This window comes from Pezoporus wallicus, unplaced genomic scaffold (genome assembly GCF_028554395.1).
Source record: "Pezoporus wallicus isolate ANWC-B61680 ecotype Strahan unplaced genomic scaffold, APGP_CSIRO_Pwel_v1 contig_9123, whole genome shotgun sequence".
Taxonomy (NCBI): Eukaryota; Metazoa; Chordata; class Aves; order Psittaciformes; family Psittacidae; genus Pezoporus; species Pezoporus wallicus.
Genome location: NW_026641571.1, coordinates 578,257 through 596,897, shown reverse-complemented (window position 1 = coordinate 596,897; position 18,641 = coordinate 578,257). Strand labels below are relative to the sequence as shown.

Below are 18,641 nucleotides of genomic sequence, written 5' to 3'. Positions count from 1 at the left end.
AGACGCATCGGGCTCAAAGGAGCCTGACGGATGCCTCGCACAGGTCTTGGCCAAACGCTGCTCGAGTCTCCCCTTGAACCCTTTCTGGTGGCAGGGCCAATTCAATGGCAGAGCAGAGCTGATGTAAATGGGCAGTAACTGAGGGGGGCAATGAGATGGGTTGGAAGCAGCAGGTTCGGTATGAGGTAGAGGACACGAGTTCAAGGCAACAAAAGAACATCGGAGCAGGCAGCAAGGACATGTTAAGCACTGAGGAACAAGTGGAGCTGCTGCCAGAGCAGTAACAGGGAAGAAGAGATCCAGACACAGCAAAGGGATTCCTGTGAGGGAGGAGGGTGGGCCCCAAAATTGGCCACTTTCTGCCCCAAATCTGCCATTTTCTGACCCAAATTTTGCCATTTCCTGCCCCAAATCTGCCGTTTTCTGACCCAAATTTTGCCATTTCCTACCCCAAATCCACCATTTCCTGCCCCAAATCTGGCCATTTCCTGACCCAAATCTGTCATGTTCTGCCCCAAATTTGGCCATTTCCTGCCCCAAATTTGGCTATTTCATGCCCCAAATCTGCCATTTCCTGCCCCAAATCTGCCACTTTCTGACCCAAATTTGGCCATTTCCTGACCCAGATCTGTCATGTTCTGCACCAAATTTGGCCATGTCGTGCCCCAAATTTGGCTATTTCATGCCCCAAATCTGCCATTTCCTGCCCCAAATTTGGCCATTTCCTGCCCCAATTCTGCAATTTCCTGCCCCAAATTTGGTCATTTTCTGCCTCAAAATTGGCCATTTCCTGCTCCAAATCCACCATTTTCTGCCCTAAATTTGGCCATTTCTTGCCTCAAATTTGGCCATTTCGGGCCCCAATTCTTCCATTTTCTGCCTCAATACTGGCCATTTCCTGCCCCAAATCTGCCACTTTCTGTCCCAAATTTGGCCATTTCCTGCCCCAATTCTTCCATTTTCTGCCTCAAAATTGGCCATTTCCTGCCTCAAATCTGCCACTTTCTGTCCCAAATTTGGCCATTTCTTGCCTCAAATTTGGCCATTTCGGGCCCCCAAACTGCCATTTCCTGCCCCAAATTTGACCATTTCCTGCCCCAATTCTTCCATTTTCTGCCTCAAAATTGCCCATTTCCTGCCCCAAATCCGCCACTTCCCTCCCCTCCCCCTCCATTTCCTGTTCGAAACCCGCCATTTTCTGCCCCGACCCCGCCATTTCCTGTGTTCAAACCGGTCATTTCCAGCCCCAACCGGTCCCATCCCGCCCCAAACCAGCCATTCCCTGCCGCACCGGAAGCACTTCCCCCTCTTTCCCAACCACTTCCGCTTACACCCGGAAGCGCCGCTCCTCAAACCGCCGCCCGGCGGCGCAGCTCCGTGCCTGCCGTTCCCGGAAGTAGCCGGTGCGGAAGCGCCCTCCGATTGGCAGGCGGGGCGGGCGGAAGTGACGCGCCGCCTGCCTTCCGCCGCCCGCCGCCCGTCGGCCGGTGCCGGTGCCATGTCAGCCCGGCTGCCGCGGAGCTCCGAGGAGCGGCCGCGCCGCGCCCCGCAGTTGTGAGTACCGGGCCCTGCCGGTGGGCGGGGAGGAGACGCCCGCAGGTACGGACCCGCCGCTCCGCTCCCTGCGGCGCCGGAGGGGCAAGGCCCCGGGGGGCACCGGAGGTTGGGGGGGGGGGGGGGGTAACGGCGACGACCGGGCTGTGGCTTCACACCTCTGCCCGGCACATGGAGCGGGGTACGGGGGGGCGAGGAGGGCTCCAGCCTCGCGGGATGGGCTTGCAGCACCCGAGGTGCAAAGAGCCATGGGGTGGGGGTGAGCCCGGGGGTCCCGTTCCCCCCCCTCCCACTGCCAGGCTCTCCGTGGTTCCATGTGTGCGTTCCCATTGGGGCTCTGGTGTCGTCTACTTGAGGCACAGGGCTTGGTGTGAGCTCCTCGGGTGCTGTTGTTGCCGTGGGCATGGGGCTTTGCCGAAGGTTTCCTGGCTGGAGGAGCTGGTTGTCCATGGGGAGAGCTGGGGTTTATGGCCAAGCACAGGAAGCGTTTCCCAGTGGTTGGCGCATCCCGGAATAGTCCCTAATGGGTGGAAGTGTTTCCATGCAAAATGAGCGTCAAAGGCGGCTTCTTTGGCCATTATTTGGATTACAATAATATATAAATAAAGATAGTTCAATAAATATTTATAAATAAGTATTTAAATAACCCCCCCGAGGCGTTAGGAATGGCCTGGGCCTAAATTCCAGCCAGGATTCCTTGCAGGTAATGATAACAAAACCTGTTTTGATTCAACCTTCAGCTAATCCATGGATGGGATGTGGCTGCATAAAATAAATTTTGCAAATTGCCCTTGTCCCCAGATTTACGCTTCCAGTGTAGAATCAATGGCCTTTTCCTGCTTTCTGGAATCAGCCAAATCCATTAAAATCAGTGAAGTTGGGTGGTTGAGCTCTGTAGTGGCTTCTGGGCCCTGCTTGGTTTATTCATGTTGAGAGGAGGTGAAAGGTGTCCCTAAAGCAATGGTTGGAAGGAAAGGCAGGCTAAAAACCAGCTTGGTTCTGCCTGGGAATGCTTCTTCTGGCAACTTGGAAGTCGAACTGCACCTAGACTTGACAGAGAGCTGCCTTTCCTTACCAGGGACAGGAGGTGAAGTTTGGAATACTCAGTGTGGTGTCCTTTGGGCTTCTTAGGAAGAGTACTAAATGCATTTGGATGAGACCTCGCAATCCAGTCGGTGGCTGATGGAACAAATGATGATGAATTCCTGTTTTCTTCATGGGAATTCTGTTGAGCTGAGGGAAGCGTTGACTGTTCTCTTTATTCTGCCAGCTTGATAGAACTAAGTAAGGAAACGTTCCCATTTTTCTTTCCCTTGTCTCTGCTGTCATATCCTGCTTAATGCCGTGCCCAGTGTTGACTTGGGAGGTTTCAATATTGCCTCAAGAAATAACGACCATTTTCGGTCAAGCGAGATGTCGTCACGTTGACAGTTGCCACCCTGAAGGGCGCAGATTTATGTATGGATTTGGGAAGGGAAGATGAAAACCTGAAGTTGGTGGTTTCTGTGGTGCCATGGGGCAGGATTTCTCCCAGTCCACCACTCGTTTTTTCTTCCATGAGCCGGTTTTCCTCCGGCTTTGCCTTTAGACCTTGGGCCATGCTGAAGTACCATTGCAATGGAATTATTATTAGTGTTAATATCTGAGATTTGAGGGGGCTTCTATTTGTGGGGTAGGGAAGTGAAGGAGGATGAAGAGGAGAAGGAACACTGCTTCAGAATTATGGGAGGAATCCTCATGTCCAACTTGGCCTAATGGACAGAATTCCTATAATTATTACTTTTAATCAGCCAGTTCTTAAACTAAATTATCTGACACTTCTAAAAGGGGATGGAAAGACCTTTTTCACTCTGCTTGAGTGATTCTTAAACCAGATTCTTCAAAGCAGGGGGAGCCTGCAGAGGGAACTAAGGCAGCTTCCAGCTCTCCTCTTCATCACTCAATAATGTATGAAAAATGCTTTAATTTGGGTAATACAAGGCACCCATCCTGGTTATTTCTTTGTATCACCTGGAAGAGTCTTTACCAATGTGAGCTATAGATGGTAGAGGGTTTTCAATTGATACATGGAGTAGAAAAAGCATCTAAAAACTTTGAGAATGACGCTTTGCCTTCCTCTTCCAAAGGGGGAAGACGTGTGAATGCAATTTCTCAATGTCTCTGAACATTTCCTTTCCTTCCTTCTTGTCTATCTTTTAGCTTTTTGTTTTTGTGCTTCTGCAGTCCTGTGAGTATTTGTTTCAGGTAAAAGGATGTTATTGCCCACAAAACTGCACCTGGGGGGTTTCTTGCTCTTTTTGCATGAAGTGTGAAGATCAAAAGCTGCCGTTGTCTTCTTGGGATCCTGAGAAGCAGAATGACCTGGAGCTCTGACAAACCGGATTTTTTCAAGGAGGTCTCTTCCCCAGCCTACTTAAAAGATCCTGTTTGTAGCACAGTGTCAAACCCGTTTTTTGAGCCCATCCTAAAGGAGATGAACAGTGACTCAAGGGAGAAACAAGAAGAGTGGAATTGAGCGCTGGACACCGGCGTTGCTGCTGAAGAAAGCATTCATGCCAATGCGTCTTCTGCCTCATCTCTCTCTTCCTCTCTGTTTCTTGCTGCCTCCCTCGCTCTCTCTCTCTGAGCTGCTCCCCTTCCTCTTGCCCAAAAATTAGAGGTATCCCCTTGCTTTGACAGGTGAAGGAGCATGCCTCTTTGGGGGTTTCTTCTGCCCTTTGATGCCTCCTTGCAGTGCTAGTTAGTTTGAGCAGAGGTAAGTGCCCATTTGCTCTGTTTAAGCTGCTGTGGTTTGACAGCTCCATGTCTGTGTTCCACAGACATGAACATGAACTTGATGAAAATGTCCTTCTCAGTTTGCCTTCATAATATTGATTCTTGCATGTAGAAGAGAAGTTGCCATTGTAGATCATGGGGTTATTAACGAAGCATTGAATCAAGTAGGAGAAGACCTTTAAGGTCATCAAGCTCAATTGAATGATCCAAAGCACAGAATAGATACAAATGCAAGAAGCTGTCCAGGAGCTCAGTGCTGGTCTTCCTAACTTTGCATTATCAGTAGTGCTGGGAGATATGAAGTGAGTCCTTTCTGCTTTAAGTTCTAGCATACAAACACTTGTAGTTGCTCTTTGTTTAAGCAAAAGTATTTCTATAAGATTGCTCATGTTAGTCCTTCTCAACTGTCATTTCTGATGCCAAACCATCCAACTCCATTTTGCTACTAAAACCTCTGATGGCAGCTTCCACTAGAACCAGGTGGGGTATTGGCCATGTTTTTAAGTCGGTTGTTTTTGAAGCAGAAGGCTGCCCACTGCTCTGATCAATCACACCAACATTTGCCTTCTCACACATTGTGCTTAGAAATGAGGCCTTGTACCAAAATACTGGGTGTGGGAGTTAATGGTAAGGTACAATGAGGAAAGCTCTGTATGTCTAAAGCCTTTGTGGTTTAGATAGACAATAGCATGGTCATTTGTGTTGGCCACCAAGGGGAAAATGACCCTTCAGACTGTAGCAGGAGCTGTCCAGCTCTGAGAGTGAGCAGCATCCTTCTTCTCACTTGATGGGAAAAGGCAACGTCTTGACTGACTTCTTGAGGAGATCTATCAGTGGGACACGTGATGGGTAGCTCCTGGTCACTCTGTTCCAAGCTGGGTTGGAAGTCCAAACTGTAATGCTTCACTGCCAGAAAAAACGCCAGTGTTTCAAAACTACTTGACAGTAAACAGCACAAAACGTTGATGTCATCTGGACTGGTAGAGGGAAATATGCAGAAAGTCAATGGGACATAGTGGAGTTGGCAGCTTTGCCTTTTTATCATTCTGGATCTGATACCAAGACTATGAAACTTCCTTTCAGTTCATTTGGCCTCTTTGCTAGTGAGGGAAGCTGTTTTGTTCATGCATGTTTCGACATGCTGCATTGCTTCTGCAGTGCTTTGGGCATTAGATTGTTCTTCTGAGAGTCCCAAGAGCATCTTGCAATACATATTTCAAGTCCAGTATCTTGGACTTGGAAAATCTTGATGTTTGAAGCATCACAACTAACTTCTGGTTTGACAGGGTTCTCTCTGTCTGTCTGCTCTTGGGAGTTCCTATCTTCACCTACCAAAATGCACTCTCCAGATTTGACTGGTGCTGTTTCCATGTCTTCCCCCTCAGTTTTGAAGCCTTTCCCTTCCTAGACTTAGATTTCTGTTCTTATAAATGCATGTATCTCGATAGTATTTTGTTGCTTTCTTTGAAGACCACCACCTTTGTGGTCTGTATCTGCCTGAAGAATGAGCAGGCAGGGGAGATGCAGGCATGTGGTCACCCTACAGCCTACTCCACAAAGTCAGTGTATTCTGCATCTTAATTCCCTTGTTTTGTGTGTATGTCTGAAGTAATTTCTGCTTCTGTCTTGCCACACAACCAATCTGCTGCCTTTTCCTGAAGCTTCTGTGAGATTCAGACTTTGTAGCACTAAGCAGGGATATTAATAGGAACAGGGATGTGGGAAAGCAAAAACACAGCTTCTTTGTGAAATCTGGAGGGAGCTTTTTAATTTCTCAGAACGGAAGGGCCTGTAAGCAGAGGAGGAGGGTAACGTAAGGGGTTTCTTTAGGTCTTTTGTTACCTGAAAAGGATGCCATTTCTTGCTACTCTGGGATGTAAAGGTTGCCCGTTGTTTTTCAGATAGCCTGTGGTTCTGAAATGCTGCTCCCAAATGTACACTGAGTAGCTCAGTCTGATTTGCCAGTGAAGTCCCTGAAGATCAGGAGCTTTCAGTAATTCATCAGCTTCTAAGGCGTGGCAGCACCGGGTGTACAATGCACTGATGCACATGAATGAAGATATCTGTGCTGTGTTCACTTACGCTCTCTTTCTTTTCTCTTGTCTCTTGTCTCTTGTCTTTGTTTTGTTAAGCGTTGCAGGCTGTATGTACCGAGTAGTTCAGACGACGGGACCAGATGGAAAAAACCTTCTGAAATTACTTCCAATTCCTATAGCTTCTGGAAGCTTTGTGCCAATAGTTCAGTCTTCAACCATGGCAAATAATTCTAAAGCGAGTGTTTCTAGTCCAGTCCATCTTACTTTTAAGACACAGCTTGGCAATACCACCGCGCCTTCATCTGTTAAGATACCCGTTTTTCAGTCTCCTAACCCTGGAAAGATTATTCTTGCAAGGACATTAGACAAACAGGAAAGTCTTAGGGCAGGTTCTGAAAAAGAAAGCCTAACTCCAAATTCAGGTGCTAACAGCCAGAGCAGTTGTGTTTCAGTGGACAAACTGTCTTTACAGAACATTGCTGTCACCAGTTCATCCAACCAGAGCAACACAGCATACATGGTGCTCAACACAAAAACACTGCCAGTTGCTGTGAAGACTTCAAGCGTGCCTTCTGGCCACCACCTCCAGATCCCAGCTGATGCAGAAGTGAAATCTGTCCCAGCTTCTTTTTTACCACCTGCAGTACAGCAAAAAATCCTTACGACGACAGCGACAGAAGCGTCTGGAGAGGATGACGGTGCAAAAACGCCAACTGTTATTTATGTGTCGCCAGTGAAAACAGTGAAAACAGCGAAAACAGCCCTTACGAGCTTACGAGCCATTTGCCCAAAACCTGCCCCGGAAGTTTCACAAACGTTGATAATGACAGCTACACAAAAGGGAAGTAGCCCTGCTCCTGGGACAGTAACATCTGATGGTCAGCAGTGCCAGCAATGTCCGATGAAATGGGTCGTGCAAGAAGGTCCACAGTCGTCGACGCCTTGCCTGATCCCCGTGAAGTCATCCAATAACGTGGCTTCCAAGATCCTGAAGACTTTGTCAGACATGAAGAATGCAGAAGCGAACTCTGTGAATATTTTATCACTCTGTTCTAGCGGTCCTGGTGGAAGCCAAACAAAAATCCTGCCTATTAAAGATAATGCTCTGGTCATGTACAATGGGAAAGTCTATTTGTTGACCAAAAGAAGCTCTGATGTTCTATCGGGCCAAGCTGACAACCAGCCATCTTCCTCTTCTGATGTTTCAGTGAGAACGGAGACATCCACACTAATTGATTCTACTGCAGTCAGCAAAATAACCAGTGAAGTAGTGAATCTGGTGTTGTCCAAAACCAGCGGGATGGTGCTGTCTCAGAAAGATCCAAACCCGTCTCCAGACTCCCCTTCCCCAACTGGCTTAAGAAGTGATGTAAGATCTGCACCTGCAGCTCCGGTGACACCAAGTGCTAACCAGCAGGATTCCACTGTAAACCACAGAAAGAGTTTGCTCTTCAACACGAGCATTTCAAGTGGAGTGACCCCCGTTACGGCAGATGGGGCACAGGAAAACGTGTGCCACAATGGCAAAGGAAAGACCCATTCCCCCAAAGCAGCAAGGGCTGTTTTGCCTCAGGCTAAGCAAGAGGGTGCTTTCAGTGAGGACTGTCAAAAGGTAACTCTCTCCAATACACGTGCCCATCTCACTCTGCTAAGTTGTTGTATGGTCCTGGTTCTATTTGAATAAAATGGCTGTTAAAAAGTTCACAGTTTTTTGTAACCAGGTGTTTTGCCACTGGATATGCTCATCTAAAGTGTGTTTCTGGTCAAGAAATGGCTTTTCTTTTCAATAAGATTGTACTATGCAAGTGAGAAAATGCATAGAGAAAAGGAAGAAGGAGGGAGAAGATGCCTTTGTATTTTCTCACAAGATAAATTGTCAGAAACAACTGAAACTATAGGAGAGTTGTTTCTTGGTTGCGCCCTGGGGACAGTCTGCTTTCATATCTGAAATGCTTTGATACCTGCTTTACGTGGTTGGTACCACATTCACAAAGCCTAGCTGTTGACTGTTGTAGGTGCGATGTGAGGTAGAGAAGTTTGCAGCTACACAAGTGGAAACCGAGGTGGTCGAGCAGGGTTTGTCACCCAGAGACAAGCTCTGGTGTTGCACTAAGTCAGCTCCAGCCTCCACTAGCTCAGCCAAAGGCAGGAGCTGTGCTGCCTTCCTTTCATGCCATGGTGAGGAGGGATCCACCTTCTATGACTCATGGTTTCATGTCAGGCAGAAGAAACTCCTGTGATCCTTAATGGCTTTCCACCTTCAGGCTGGACCTCTTGTTCTTTTAAAGCCATAACATCAAAAAAGTCCTTAGCCTCAAATGCCCCAGCCTCTACCCATGGAGATTGGAGGTCAAGGTTTCAGTTGCTCAAGAGGCCAGGATGAATTTGCCTTCAGATAAAAGGAATCATTCTGAAGCTTGCGTTGAGCAGGTAGAAGAGCAATGCCAGCTAGGCATATTTGTGCAAAATTCCAAGTTTAATCACTGGAACGCGTTGCAGGGACTCTTGTGATCCTTCCTCACCTGGAAACTGGTTAAATAGCCTTTTTTTCTTTTCCTTTAGTGCTGTGTGGTGCCAAGTGTTGCTTTAATCTCTGAAAAACATTGAATGTTTGCTGCTTTTAGTCTGTGAATTTGCAAGCCTGTGCATTGCCCGACCTACTGATGTGAGGTTGACCTTGAAGTTCAGACACAGCTCAGGTTACAATGAGGTTAGATACCCGACATGGCTAATGGTGCTTGGTTAGTATTGTCAACCACAACACAAGGATGAGATGCACTCAGCAGCCTAAATGTGGCCCTGTGAAAACACTTGTCTGATCTTCCATCATCTTCCTTTGTTACTTAGAAGTTTTAGAACAGGTGATTTCCTTGTTGCTTCTTTTACTTCTGTGTTTGCTGGTTGGACTCTGCATTTTCTGGATGTTCCACAGTGTACTTGGGGTTTTACGTGACTAACAAGAGCGTTAGGCCTGTGTACATATGTATATAATACCTAAAAGTTGGATTAATCTGTGTTAAGTGTAACTCTTGGAGAATGGCAGACAACACAAATGTTCAGCTGTCTTCCTAGTAACTACTTTTTAGCTTACGTGTGTGTGGGGAGAGAGATTGAGAGATTGATGGGTCTCTCACTGTTTCTGTATTTCAGATGCAATGTGGAAAGATGGATTCACCAAGAAAGCTTATTCAAATCAAACAGCAAGAAAAGCCACATTGGAAACAATACTTGGAATTAAGGAAAAAATTTGGACTCTCTAAGGAGGAGAGAGTTTACCTTAAGAGAATACCATTAAGGAGCTCCTGTGAGGAACTAGAAGAAAGGGTTTGCTCCAGTAACAGCTTGAAAAGGAAAAGTGATTCTATTGATTCATCATTGGTAGATGTGGAAACAACGAATCAACACCAGGAATGTGTGAATGAGGAAAAGGTATCTTGAAATCTTACGGTGCTAAAATGTGTACAGCAACACCTTCAGAAAGCTCCATGTGTTTATTCAGTACAGAGCTGGGTGTTGGTTTGCATCCTTCCTCTTCTAGGTTCATCAGGGCAAGCCAGTAATTATGGTCGCTGTCAGAATCGCTCCTACATCTTGTTTGTGGGCCACAAAGGAGTTGGGTGACTTGAGTATGACTTGAGTAGTCCCAGAATCCTTCTCCTCTTTCCTGGTTTCATGGGAGGAAATCTGAAGGACAAACGCTTTGAAGAAGACTGGACCCTCTGGTGGTGGCAGGGGTAATCTTTATTGGAATAGAAACCAGGCCTCTTTGTCCTAATTATTTATATGGAACCTTCTGCAAACAATTATGTTTATCCAGTGGGTATAAGCAGAATAATAGAAGAGTAATTTCTTGTGAGGCTTTACAGTTGAGTTTGAGATCAGTCAAGTGTCATTGTTCTAAGGTGCTTCAGTCACTGACATGACAAGGTGAGGTGGACTGCCAAAGAAGGGTATCCACGTGTGTGGTTTTGTTGTACCTCTCTAATCTTCAGCGTTACAAATGTCTTTATAAACGTGGTCCTTTGATGTTGGCCAAGAACTTGTTTGGGTGCTTCTGGAAAGACTCCCTCAATGAAGGAACTTCCATCTTAATGCAGTAAAATGGTTTTATCCATCCAAAGTAGCTCTGTTCAGCCACAGTGTTCCCAAAGGTTTTGTCTCACACTGCAGTTGAATATAAGCAGCAGCAGGAGATGATAGGTGTGCACAGGAGAGGCAGAAGCGCACTAAGGAAGGAATTCAGTGTTCTGGAATTGTTAACTGGGAATCTTTGTTAGAAAGATACTGAACACAGAGGTATGTTTGCTCAAATTGCTAAAGAAACGTCTTCCATATAGGAATGCCAAGAAGCTTGCAACAAATAGCTTGTGATTTGTGCTTACTTACAATGTGGAATGATGCTCAGTTTAACAGAAGTGTGTTTTCTTGGCTCTACAGAAAACTGTGGATCCAGAAGAGGATCTGGCTAAGAAAAGAAAGGTAAAATCCTCAGCGGCGTCAAACACTGGAAAGAAAAGGAAAACTTCAGTCAAATCAACCACAGGTCCAAGTTCAGAGAACACCAGCTCCAGTTCCAGTGTCCATAGCAGAAGTCCTTCACCTCTGCCGGTCTTACTGCAGCAAAGTATCTCCACAGACTTCACTGTGTCATCTCTGGGCAGGGACTCTGAGCAAGACCTGGACTCTCAATATAGTGACATTCCATACCCAAGTATCCCAGTTTTAGTGTCTTCTGAAGATGCCCCTTCAATTCTGGAAGGGTCTTTCAGAAATGATGCTTTCCCTTTGACTCCTCCAGACTTGGATGAAACCATCCGGGATGAAAGAATCGCACGACTCAAACAGCAGTTAAGGGCGCGGGAAGCGGCGCTGGAGGAGATGCGCAGGAAGATGCAGCAGAGCTGAACTGCAGCTCGTCAGCAGGCCCATGCTCAGCTGCATTGCAGTGACTTTAAGAAGGAATTCCGTGTTTAAACAAGGAACGTTTCTGGTAGATGGAAGATGTGAACAAAATAGGCACAGGATAAAATACACAGGATGTGTACGTAAAAAAAGGACAGGGTTCTTAATACCAGAAATAAAAGACTTGGACCATCAAATTCTGCTTCTGGAGCATCACATGTATCAAAGAATGCAGAAGATGGGCATTTTTTGTTAGTGCATTCTCTATATTTTGAATGGAGGGGTTTCTCTATTAGTCCTAGCGAATAAACCTTCCCACTTCGGGATCCTATGGCCTATCTCTTAGAAACTCAGTGTAAATGGCAAACCCCAACTGTCGATAATTCTTTTGTTTTCCTAATGTGCATGACAACTTTTATACATACCTGAGACCTGTCAGTGGTCATGAAAGGTCAATGGTCAGTGTTTAATAAATGCTATTTAAATGAGTCGGGAATTACAGGCAGATAATACAGATGCTGTTCATACCAGCCCTCTTCCAGATGCGAAGGTGGCAGCAGGAGAACCCCCTGCTGACAATTAGGAGGTATGTGTTTCTTACTCTTCCTATTGTAAGCCTTTATAAGGCCTTTGCCAGTTGTGCAATGTTGAGGTTTGGCTGTGGGGTGCATTTTTGGAGGGGAGGAGGTAGGTGTACTTTTTTAAAACACAATCATGTTCAATAATAACTTGTTGAAGCAAAAAAGGTCTATTTCTATATGCGGGGGGGTTATCTTTCTCTTTTGCATTTATTTGTTATTTAAATGTGTCTCTCGCTGCCTTCATTCGATGCTCCTTTGGTTTTGATTGTAGGAGAGGCTGTGCACTCAGAGTCTTCACTCTCATAGTTTTTATAGACCTTTGTAGTGTGTTTGTCCAGCATATTCTGTCACGTGTTGTGTGGATGCCTTTCACTGCCCTCTCTTGTCCATGTCCTTGAGGCTTGCATTGAGTTCTGCAGTTCTCTTTGCTGTACCAGCCATGAACAGCTGCTTTGCCAACAGGATTTGTCATTGTGGGTTCTCCTGTCCCATTTATGGTTACATTCAACATCTCTGACCCCTGCAGAACTCCCCTGCTGATCTCTGTTCTTTATTTTCTGTATTTTAAATACATCTGCAAGGTTTCTGTTACCACACGGATGCCTGGCGCATGCGTAGGGTTGTGGTGAAAGATGTTGCTTTGGAGATCCATCTTTGGAGACCCCACTAGACTCTATCAGTTGTCTGTTCCTTACTAATATGCATCTCAGTGGGAAAGACTCCAGTGGATTTAGAGAGGCAGGAAGGGAAGAAAAAGGTGGTCCCTGCAGTGAAGAGTGTCAGATAGGCCAAGTGTAGGAGCAGATGACACACCAAACGTGTTGGTGGGTGAAGAAGGAAGGTGTATGATGGAACTAAACACTTTAATGATGGAGATTACTGTTTAAGAGGCAGGTGCTTGTGATAGAGCAAGCAAGGGTGGTATGGGCATCTATGGATTCGCTGTGTGTGGAGTGAGTGTTTGGGGGCAGAAATCCCATAGTTTAGCATAGGAAAATGGGCACCGTAATGAATGACTGATGCATAGTGGAGTGAATGATGAGCATGAAGGGCCTCATGACCTACAGTGTTGTGCAGCCCAAGTATCCCAGAGCTAGGAGCAGCAGCCAGACCGCTGAGTGCCTGAGGAAAGGAGTGGTGGTTGGACCAGTGACCTGCATCCTGGAGCAGGTGTGCACAGATGATGCGTGGCCCTTGTTGGTAGATGTGCAAAGCGAAGAGGCCCATTCATAGGAGATGATTTCTTTGAGCAGCCAGGGAGGAAGATGCCTGCAGCCTGCTCCGTGCTTGTTCCAGAAGGTGGAAGCGGTACAAGTTGGGCCACATCTGCACATCGGATATAAGCAGTAGTAAGGAGGGAATCGATTTGTGTGGAAAGTGGGAATATTCCCTGCACGCATGTGGGTGCGATGGGTTGACCCTGGCCAGCCATCCAGTTGCACCTACCCAGCTGCTCGCTTGCTCCCCTCCTGCAGGATGAGGGGAAGAGAGGAGCCAGACAAGCTTGTGGATGGAGATAAAGCCAGTTGAACAGGCTCAAAGCTGCATGTGGAGAAAGCAAGCTAAGGAATTTAATGAGCGGGTCCTGGCAGCAGGCAGATGTTGCACCATTTTCTGGGTCTCTGTGTGCATAATGTTTACGTGGGAAGACAGGTACTGTAAGCGTAAATGTCCCTGCATCCTCCTCCACTCATTAAGTGTTGATTTGCTGAGCATGATGTTGTATGGAACATCCGTTTCCAATTTCTTGTCCATCCCCAGCCTGCTTGCTGGGAGGGAAGGTCTTGATGGTGTGCAAGCGCTGTTCAGCAATAGCCAAAGCACCAGAACACTGCTGGCATGTTGCCAACAGTCACCCTCACACATCCAATCCACGCCATGCGCTGCTCGGAAGAACATCAGCTCCATCCCAGCCGGATCCAACACAACGGGGTGGCAATCAGAAGGATGTAGAAGCAGCCTCATGTCTCGTGCTGCAGTCCCCTGTTGTGATGCTCTTCCAACTGCCATCATGCCCCTGTCCTGTCTTCTGACAAAGTCTTCCTTCTACTTTCCAATGATCTTCAAGTAAATCAGTGAATCCGAGTTTGCTTACCCTCTCCTTTTTGCTGGGAAGATTCCAGGTTAGACATTCCATGACACACCACCACCTCTCTTCCAGAACCTCTTTCACCCTCACAAAGTGGTCCATGAGCCTGAGTCTTCTCTAGGCACAAGGGGAAGATCCTGAAGGAAGATCCTCACCTCAAGGTTCTGAAGAAATGTGCCCAGTGCGATTTGGTGGAAGAAAGTGAATGGGCTGGTTCCTGGTAATGGGAAACTCTTGATGTGATTCAGTAAGACAAAACCAAGCCATCTGTGGAAGAGAAGGAGATGTCTTTCTTGGCGCAACATCAGTGCAGAGTTGAAAGCATCACTGAGAGCCTAGAGAGGGCCCTTGGTGTGGGAAGGTTGCGCCAACAGCAGGAACGAAGGGACTGGCACCAGCCAAGGATGCTGCAGGTTGTCGGACCTGCTCCTCCTCTGGACACATCATCTGTAGCGCAGGTTCTGTTCCCCTGCACTGCTCATCCTTCAATTCCTGTGATCCATTGGCACTTTGTGACAAGAAAGCTGGAGTCCTGGGAATGCTGCCAGCAGCCCCAGGAGTCAGAGGCATTGGCAGCCACCCCTATGTGCAGCTTAGCTGGTGGAAGGCATAGCAGATACACGCCATGGCTTGCAGTATGGAATCCATAGAGTTAGGCTTTCAAGTGAATTCAAGCTTACTCCCAAGTAAATATTCAGGAAGAATCAGTGGGAGACCATTTCGGGATTCCTGGTTGGGAAGAGCAGAGGTGCCAGTGAGTGCTGGGCAGAACGGATCAGGAAGCAATGATGATGCCACCAGCAGCCCAACGCGGTGACTTGGAGTATGCAGCCAGAACTATCCATGTGTTACTTTCCAGCTAGAGGAGGACCCACCACAGCACAGGCATTTCTGTAGGACACCGATCTTCACAGAGGGCTGCCCCAGCCTTTTACAGAACCACAGAACCATTTAGGTTGGAAAAGACCCTTAAGATCAAGCCCAACTGCGAAGCCACCCCTAACCCGTGTCCCCAAGCGCCACATCTACGTGGCTTTTGGATGCTTCCACGGATGGTGATCCTGGAAGCTGCATACTCTGGAGCCCATCGGGTCCAGTGCTGCAGGCAGCTGCTGTGAGTGGAGCTGTGCACAAAGACCAGAAGCATCTGCAGGTACTTGTCATCGGGGATGTGCAGGTTCAGCTTTCGGCCTGGTTTGGAGCGTGTGGGTCTGACCCTGAGTGTTCTACACTGCCATGATTTGGGTGGACAAAGTGTGACCCGTTTCCAATGGCGCAGTTGGCAGCAGGAGCATTGGCCAAGGCTGAACTGGGCAGAGCCCTACGTGTCCTCTGGTGGATCTGGAGGTGTCGAGCAGCTGCAGTGCAGTCTGAAGAAGGCTTCTGGCAATGGAAAGGGAAGTGGCACTGCTTTCAATAGCAAGGCATGAAAGCCTAAGTAGTCAGCGCTGGGTTAGTCTGAAGATCCATCCAGCCCATCATTGTCTCTCCACAGAGACCAACGTGGGGAAGGAGGTCAGGATGGAGACTGAGAGTGGATGCCTTGAAGAGTGCAAAGACAAAATGATCACAGAAATGAACAGCTCTGCTCTGGAGCCAGGCTGAGAAAGCTGGGCTGGGGCAGCCTGGAGAAGAGAAGGCTCCTGAAGGGGAGACCTTAGAGCAGCTCCAGTGCCTAAAGGGGCTGCAGGAAAGCTGGAGAGAGGCTTGGGACAAGGGCCTGTAGGGATGGGATGAGGAGAAACAGCTTCCAGCTGGAAGAGGGAAGAGTTGAAGGAGATACTGGGAAGAAGCTCTTCATTATGAAGGTGGTGGGACACTGGCACAGGGTGCCCAGAGAAGCTGTGGCTGCCCCATCCCTGGCAGTGTTCAAGGCCACGTTGGACACAGGGGCTTGGAGCAAGCTACTCTAGGGAAGGTGTCCCTGCCCGTGGCAGGGGTTGGAGCTGGAGGAGCTTTGAGGTCCCTTCCAACCCAAACCAGGCTGGATTTCTGAATGTGAAATGTTGAAGAGGACCGGCTCCAAGAGGAGTATCCGAGGCTTCTGCCTTCCATTGAGGAAACCCCCGGGACGTGTTTGTAGGTGCTGAGGATCTCCAGCTCATGACAGAATAAACGAAGACAAGAGATCAAAATGAAATCTCAGGCCTTGAAGAGGTGATGGTGGGAAGATGAAGCTGGAGTGACGAGGCACCCACATAAGAGAAAAGACAGTAAATAAATCCAGGTGGTCCACACAAGTGAGGAAGGATGGGCAAAGACACCAATCTGTCAGCTCCTGAAGGGCATGGAAAGGTGGTGTCAAAGCCCCTATGCAGTGGCCAAAATCAGAAGCCCCCAGAGGTTTGAGGAGGGTTTGGAAGCTGATGGCATCCCCCAGGTCCCAGCACACAGCAATAGGCACCACCTGGATACCAGCATCTTGGCGCCTTCCAGCCAGGCCACACAGCCACCTCCCTTGGTACCTGCCTGTGCTCATGAGAGAGGGGTTTCATCTCCAGCATCTCCAAGAGATTTCCCACTGCAATTGACTGCATTGTTGCTGCAGTATCCCAACCTCTTCCTGCATGGTCCATGGTTCTGCCAGTTTCCACCTATTTTCATTGGTGTGGACAAGGAAGTGCTGCTCATGTAGCTCCATGTGATGGGAATGCTTCAAACCACTGAATTTGCCACTCTCCTGTCCTCTGGTACTACAGCAGTTCTCAGTGAGAACTTCAGCTCTTGCATCTTTCGGGTTCCTGTCTGAACAGGACAGTGTCCTCCTGCTCATTCATAAACCCATTCCTCTTCATGACTTTGCTCTGCATCTTCCTACCGACGTCTCCATTCCAGACGGATCTGTCAGCTCCCTGTGACGGCAGGATGGGAAATTTGTGGGCTCGTTCTGCGCCTTGATCCCAGACTCCTTCTGGCAGAATTCCTCCTGATTTGTTGTCCCTTCATCACCCACTCACTCAGATGCAAGTTGAGGTTGTCCAAGGCTGCTTTTCTCCATCCCCTCTTTCTGTGCCAGGTTTGACGTGGTTGCTCTCTGGACAGGCTCAATGAGTTGCGGACATGCTGCCTTTGGGCCAGCCCTGTTAATTCTCCCTTTTGAATCGACGGTGCCCTCATTTGCTAACACTTCTTCATTAAATAATGATAACCCCTCAATCAAACCATTGAGACCTTGTTTCGTGTCAGCTGCATAGCTCCCCTGAGTAATGCTGCATGCTCCTGCCCCAGGCTCTCAAGGCACCGCTTGGTGCTTGCCACATTCTCTGTTGCCATTTCCCTTCCCATTTTTCCTCCACATCTTCCCCCCCATCCAGGCTGGCAGCTCCCATTTGGCTTTGGGTGGAAATCCATCCCGCTGTGTACTCCACTGCTCCCACCAAACAAGGGCTGTTGAAGCGTGACGCAACCTGACAGAGCGGAGCTGTCCATGGTAGGACAACGTAAAGCTGGGACAGAGCTGAAGGGTGCTCCTGGCTGGTCCTGGGCCATGGGCAGAGAGCGTGTGAGGAGGTCCCAGGTGAGGCTGCTCAGGGCAGTGAAGGTTTATGAATGTCCCTGGGGGCCTGGAAGTCCTGTGGCAGGGAAGGAAGCAGCTCCTTGGGTTGACTGCTTGAGTCCTCAGCCAGCAGAGCCTGGCTGTGCCCAGCTCCCTGCAGGGAGCTGCCTGTCAAGGGTGTGCTGCAGGAGGGGCAGGACCTGGCCCAGCCCTCGGGATGCTTCTGTGTTGATGGGACCGAGGGGGAGAACAAGGCAGTGATTCAATGGGGTTATGTAGCTCTGGAGCAGTTGGTGAGGAGCATGGAGCTGTTCCTGGTAAAGGATGGAGAGGGGAGGAAGAGGCTTCTCCTTGGCATTGAGGGGGTTGTTAAAACAGAGTTTGATGCTCTGAGGTTGAACTTCTGTGCATCTACAAATGAGGAAGAAACCCAGCAAACGGTGCTGAGCTGCTGGGGGAGCACTGGGGTGGGTTTTGGGTGGCATCAAAGGGAAGAAGGGAAAAGCCCTGCAAGCCAGCAGGGTCTGCTGGAACTGCCTTGAGATGCTGTGAGTGTGCAGGGTGTTGTCCCTGTACACACACTCCCCATGTGGAGCTTAACCTTTGGAGCAGGTCCGTGAGCTGACACCAGAGGAAGTGGCCAGAGGAGTGAGCAGTTGGCTCCTGGGTTGGAGGCTGTCTCAGGGAGCACTGGGGATGTCAGGGCTACAGGGCTGTGTGTGATGCTCTGTGCCTGCTGAGTCTGTGCTCGAGTGGATGCGACATGGCTGCGAGTGTGGCTCTGCCAAGAGTTGTGAAGCTGGGACGCTGCACGTGGGCTCCTGGTGGACCTGTCCCTCAGCTCCAGCAGTTCCCAGGAGGAATTCAGCATGGCTTGGCCTTGGAGCAGCTTTCACAGGTTCCTGCTGCTGCTCCTCGGGGCTTCTCTTGAGGAGCAAACACGTGGCTGCCCTTCCAGCAGCAGGAGAGCTGGTCAGGCTTCCTGTGAGCAAGGCATGGTGTGAAGGCAGATCTCCTTGTGGGTTGCTCAAAGGAGGTGGCTCTGGGGTCTGTCCTGCTCCTGCCTGGTGTGCAGGTCATGCACATGAGGGAGCTGTGGGCACGGGAAGACAAGAGCCCATCAAAAGGGACTTGGCCAGAGGAATGCTGGAGAGAGGAGGCACAGGGCTGAGGGAGGTCGGGCTGGGTATGGTGGAGGCGATGAGGAG

General features: G+C 48.7%; 2 protein-coding genes across 3 annotated transcripts in view; one reads left to right on the top strand and one right to left on the bottom strand.

Annotated features, from left to right (window-relative positions):
- The window catches only part of TMEM167B (transmembrane protein 167B), a 151,022-nt gene that overhangs the window by 72,670 nt on the left and 59,711 nt on the right, over window positions 1-18,641 (bottom strand). The gene's annotated exons all lie outside the window — the stretch shown is intronic.
- Window positions 1,490-11,958, top strand: LRIF1 (ligand dependent nuclear receptor interacting factor 1). 2 transcript variants are annotated; one of them, XM_057424453.1, is made up of 4 exons: window positions 1,490-1,554; window positions 6,462-7,977; window positions 9,516-9,794; window positions 10,803-11,958. In XM_057424453.1, the coding sequence occupies exons 1-4, from the start codon at window positions 1,499-1,501 to the stop codon at window positions 11,268-11,270; spliced, it is 2,319 nt and encodes a 772-aa protein (XP_057280436.1). In that variant the 5' UTR covers window positions 1,490-1,498; the 3' UTR covers window positions 11,271-11,958. The 2 variants fall into 2 exon arrangements, with proteins under 2 accessions (XP_057280436.1, XP_057280437.1); XM_057424454.1 differs by lacking the exon at window positions 1,490-1,554 and adding an exon at window positions 4,186-4,309.

Coding starts and splice junctions, on each gene's coding strand:
- LRIF1 (XM_057424453.1), top strand. CDS start 1,499: ATGTCAGCCCGGCTGCCGCGGAGCTCCGAGGAGCGGCCGCGCCGCGCC. Junction 1,555..6,461: donor CCGCGCCGCGCCCCGCAGTT/GTGAGTACCGGG, acceptor TGTTTTGTTAAG/CGTTGCAGGCTGTATGTACC. Junction 9,795..10,802: donor AATGTGTGAATGAGGAAAAG/GTATCTTGAAAT, acceptor TTGGCTCTACAG/AAAACTGTGGATCCAGAAGA.